Genomic DNA, 5,115 nt, shown 5'->3' on the forward strand with positions numbered 1-5,115 from the left:
AATAACCTTGGAGCACGATGTACAACAAACTTGTTTTTTTTTTCATTTTCTTGACCAGTGTTAGATCCCTAGGATTTGCATCTTCATTCAGACTGTATGAAATGCACCTTCTCTCAGTTTGTGTATGTTGAGTAAATTCCAGGATTTGGGCACAAAACCAAGAATGTATCTAAGCACTGATAGAAAAAGACAGCAGTCGTACCTTGGTTGAACAAGTGCATTAGATTTCAAGACTTTACCAATAGTCCATGTCATTGGATGGAGGTAGCGCCCTCTGCTTTGCAAGATGCGAGCAAACAAATGTAGAAACTAGAAAATACGCTCCAAGATGCCAGATGTGATTAATCAGGGACTGCTTTAGTGTCCTTGGATTAATGTACAAAATATTTTTAAAGCATTGTGACGCAGCAAATACATCGCAAGCTCTTCTGGGAGACTTTCCAAATCAGGTAAGGGTAAAATTCTGAACGAAACGAAGAGTTAAGCAAGGAGTTAGTTACCTTATACCTATTTGAGAGCACACCAAAACTTTGCCGATCAACATTTCCATCAACTTTTGCTAAGAAAGCACAGTTTTATTTATTGTTTTGACCTCTGAAACATCAGCTAGCTGATAAAAGAGATTTAGTAATAGGGAGAAGAGAGGAAGAAAGAGAAAAAACCAGAACGGAAGAGATGGAAAAGTTGAAGTAGAGCACAACGGAAGTAAACTTAATTGATTTGACACCTTTTGCAGAGCAATCAATATGTAAGGACGGTTTTACAATAGGATGTAAAACCAGGATTGTATCCGGTTTGAGGATTGAAGTGGGACTAGTGCTTGGGCGAGTTTTTGGTTTTTGGTGCATGACTCTTTCTGTTCGACTTGAGTACAGTGAAAGACTGGAGTCCTCTGCTGGACTCAAGTCTATTGCCGAACTCGCCCTAAGCTTCCCATCAATATCAAACTCAAGTTATCATGAAAAGTAGAATTCAATAAATGAGAAAAGGAAAGCAAGACAAGGCTAGGTGTTTGTGCAAGGATCGCTCACAATTCAATTGGTTCGGAGACCTCTATGGATGTGAGTGCGTTCGTTCTTCCTGTATCTTCAGTTCAATGTGATACAGCTCTGCACTTTATTGGGGCATATCCCCCTAGCTCACCCTGGTGTCAAACCTCAGAACCTGATCTTGATGTCTGCCATTGGTATCTGACTCGTACATATTTTCAAGGTACACACAAAGACCAGATTTTGACGTTTCTTTGTTAGAAACAGGAGATGAAGTAGTGAGAGGTGTTGAGGAAGGAAAATCCCGGAAAGCTTTCACAAGCTTTCAAGCTCTCGTTTGGCCCCTCTCCAACAACTAACTAGTTGTAGCCTTCAATGTTATTTTGATTGTCATGACCATTTTGCAACAATTTTGGCGTTAGTTGCTCAATTAGCAATGTCAAAGATAGCCTCAAACCTTGGTCTTTTTTGAGATTATACGAGTTGGACCGGGCAGTTTTCTCGAAAGTTTACTGTTTAGCAGACCTTAATTTTCCCGCTAGCGTTGAATAGTGGGAGATTAGACCAGATGGGCGGGTATTACATTCCCATGCGATATCGACATCTCAGCCGTTTGGAAAGTTCGAGAAGTTTGCGATCTTGTGCAATCCCTCTGAGCATGCTGGTGCAAATAACTTTCTGGACTTGGTCTTTTCCAATGACCCTGATCTGATCCAGTATGTCCATGTGACACCTAGTAATCTGTCAGATCATCGTGTTCTTGAAATAGGGTCGACCATTACTCAAAAGCTACCGGGCTCCAGACTTGGCCAAGTTCAAGTTCAAAGGTAAACATTGGACGTTGATTGTAGAAAGGTGAAAAGAACCGGAACTGGTTCCAATGCTGGAACAGAAAGCACCCATAAAGGTAGCCTTAGGTAAGAGGAGCTCATGGTGCGTCTACACGAGAAACATTTCGTCACAAAGTTTGCCTAACAATTTCGGAAATGTTTGGTATTTGATAAACAACTCTTCTCTTAGGTATTGTATGTATTTTGTATGTATTTATTTAGGTCCCAAAGGTTTGAAATGGTTTTGTTACAATATATATATATTTGAGTGAGACCAAGGATCCCCATAAGCCATAACGGCTTGTTTTCATGGGGCCCAAATTTCTTGTCGGGTCAAGGGTTTTCCAGCTTGGAGATCAGTCCACCAGTATTTGTCCTATGAAGTGGCCTCAACAAGAGCAAATTTCATCCTTGGAAAGTAATCCAACTTCAGCAAAGGCACCCAGGTTATTGGCAAACAAAGCAGTCTTTAACTTTACATGTCGTCGAATAAGAGCTAACTATTTTCTCTCTCACATACCCAGTCCACTGGGGCAGGTAGGCGTCTGCACGTGAAATTGCCCGATCAAAATAGTTTGACAAATATTTTGATTTTGATTTCTAATCAGATGAACTTTCAAGTGATCGTATAATTTCCCAATGGGTCTTGAATTCATTCAATATTTTTGTTATGCACAATAAACAAGATGATAGTATAATGTACATAGGGAAGACTGAGGAATGAAATTTGAAAAAGAAACCGCCGATGCACACTTGAAGTGCGCGCCCATCTTAAGTTTTTATTACGTATACTTACGTAAACACATCTGGGTAATTGATCTTGATGGGCCCTGAGTAACTCCTACATTACAGGGGCAAACATGAGATCTTGAGATCTTGTTGTCTAATTTGCCAACCCCTTGCCTAGTATGCACTGACTTGCTAGTTGTTTGGGCAATCGAGGTTTCGAATTTGGAAGAAGTTCCGACTAAAGACCAACTAGTCTGCTCTAGGTTCGATCAGAGTTATGTAAAGTTATGTAGCAAACACTACCTAAACTTCAAATTTTCGTCCTGTTCTTGGTCAGTTACATAAGCTTTCGACAGCATAACTTTGAAACGAATCGAAAGGAATGGTATAAAATTGATCTGAATTTAATTGAAGAGATCTACGTTTCTTATTTTCTTATTTTACTTCGAAAAGTGGCTCATATACGCTATAACCAAGAGCAGGACAATTTGGAGGGACACTCGTTCATATTCCGTCTTTCTAAAACTTCGTGGCTTAACTTACCCTTGGTAGCATAGTTGCCAGACTTTGGTTCGAATAGGTTGCTGTTAGACACAAATGGTGTCCTTATTTGAGCAAAATAACACATTCCAATTGAGACTTCATTAAGCACTCATTGATCCAACTTCGATATTCCTATGACAAATTGGTTTGACGGCAAGATTTTATGATTACAAAGAGTTACGAACTAAACCTGCATTTTTGTCTCGTAACCTCCTGACTCATGCACAAGAGGGCTAAAATGAAATAACTCTCAAAAAACGCCGTTTAAGATGTCATGTGTTGATAAAAAGAGCACCATTATGCTGACGTTTGTTCATTTTAGATATTGTTTCTGAGATTTTGATAGTTTTACATTTTTCAAGTTTTGGAAATAAAGCAATTCTTGCTAGACTGGTCCCATCTGAATGATCTAGATTGAAATTTAAAGCATAAAGATTAATTGATTTTTCTGTGATCAATTGGCTCGTCAAGATCTGCAACAGATTGAAGAAAAGAAGGTTTGAAATTGGGAAGCATGACTATTTTATTGCTCACAAATGCTTATATTCCATCAAATTTAGTCAACAAAAACGGAGGTACAAACCCAAAGGGACAGGCAATTTATTTGTTTCCAGACTTGGTGGTGCTCAATTCGTTTTTTTTTGCTTGTTTTTTGGTGGGCTTTTTTAACGGCTACAGGGAATGTAATCCCCAGTACTTTTAAAATGAAAGGTTATAATTCGTCTTTTCATTACCCTTCAATCTTTATATGATATATGTCTACCAACGAAGTTGAGTTGGCAGACCGAGCTAGTCCTTGAATGTAGGGTTGATCTGGAATGCCATCTAAAATTTGTCCAAGTCAAACATTTTACTTTGATATTGCTACGGTTGGTAGAAAAAAAAAACACAATAATGTCACTCTTAAAAAGAAGGAAGATATGGAGGAAGTTTAATTGGCACATAGTTGCCAATTAAGGGAAAAGCTGCCACTCGAAGTTCAACTTACTATCCAATTAAAATAGTTGCCATTTGCCCAAAAATGGCACCTGAAGTTGACATTTGGCAACCATGCTTGATAGTGCGTTAGCTTCAACTTGAGTTTTACAACACATGAGATAGATATAGTGTATCTAAACTCGCTTAAAAAGATTTCCTGACAAAACGAATTCATACAATGACACGGCATTTGATCACTTGATATGTTCTTGTTCACTTCATGAGGCTCAAAAGATTTGTGAAAGGTCGCATAGATATTGAGAATTACATGACAACAGGTTACTTCTACAACGTCTTCACTGATCAATACAAACGACAGTGAGTACAAATATGGATTTGATCAGTTTTTCAAAACCCCTTCTGGATTGGAAGATCATCCTCGGATTTTGACGTGTCTTTTAACGACCGAATATGGAATAGAGAGGCGATATGCTCAAAGACGATGCCTTGCTTCTTCAAAGAATCGCACACTTCGATACAAGCGCACCTACGCCCACTCCCACAAGGTTCTGAATCATTGAGCAACTTATTCTGAAAATCAGACAATATCATGATTATGTGTCACGTGTTTTATACAAAATTATTCACCAAAGCAGTTGACAGAATTTGAAGGGCCTTTCGTCTATCCATTAAGCCACTTGAGACAATAAGTATGTCATTTGTTTTGATGAGAATGGTGGGTCCACGTTCCCGAACTCGATTGCTTCGTAAGAAACCTGCAAGGAACCGCAACGCTTCTCGTTTTTAACGTCTTAAACAGAAATAGTACGAAACACCACATATTTTAAGGCAGGGTCATTTCCAGACCAACCCTGTAACTTCAGGTATTTTTCTCACCTGAAGATTTCGGAGCGCAACATTGGAAGCACTCTCGGATTTTCGAGCACAGTCGTTGCCCCATTGAAACGATCAATGGATTAGAGGGCAAAAGGGTCTTAAATCTTGCACCTGGAGAAGGAGTTGGTCCTTTGAAATGGAGATACACAATCCTTTTATGAAGAAAGTTAATTGCTACGTTAAGGTTTTGCAACTAACATGCTTTCAGA

The 5,115-nt window shown here is 39.0% G+C and overlaps 1 protein-coding gene across 1 annotated transcript; it reads right to left on the minus strand.

The window, feature by feature from the left end:
* Positions 1 to 4,078: 4,078 nt before the first annotated feature.
* LOC131882242 (uncharacterized) lies at positions 4,079 to 5,115 on the minus strand. The gene is made up of 3 exons (XM_059229336.1): positions 4,907 to 5,115; positions 4,658 to 4,785; positions 4,079 to 4,600 (listed from the first exon to the last, which is right to left on the minus strand). The coding sequence occupies exons 1-3, from the start codon at positions 4,968 to 4,970 to the stop codon at positions 4,418 to 4,420; spliced, it is 375 nt and encodes a 124-aa protein (XP_059085319.1). The 5' UTR covers positions 4,971 to 5,115; the 3' UTR covers positions 4,079 to 4,417.

Source organism: Tigriopus californicus, chromosome 6, assembly GCF_007210705.1.
Source record: "Tigriopus californicus strain San Diego chromosome 6, Tcal_SD_v2.1, whole genome shotgun sequence".
NCBI lineage: Eukaryota > Metazoa > Arthropoda > Copepoda > Harpacticoida > Harpacticidae > Tigriopus > Tigriopus californicus.

Coding starts and splice junctions, on each gene's coding strand:
- LOC131882242 (XM_059229336.1), bottom strand. CDS start 4,970: ATGGGGCAACGACTGTGCTCGAAAATCCGAGAGTGCTTCCAATGTTGC. Junction 4,786..4,906: donor TTGCGCTCCGAAATCTTCAG/GTGAGAAAAATA, acceptor GGTTCCTTGCAG/GTTTCTTACGAAGCAATCGA. Junction 4,601..4,657: donor AAATTCTGTCAACTGCTTTG/GTGAATAATTTT, acceptor TCTGATTTTCAG/AATAAGTTGCTCAATGATTC.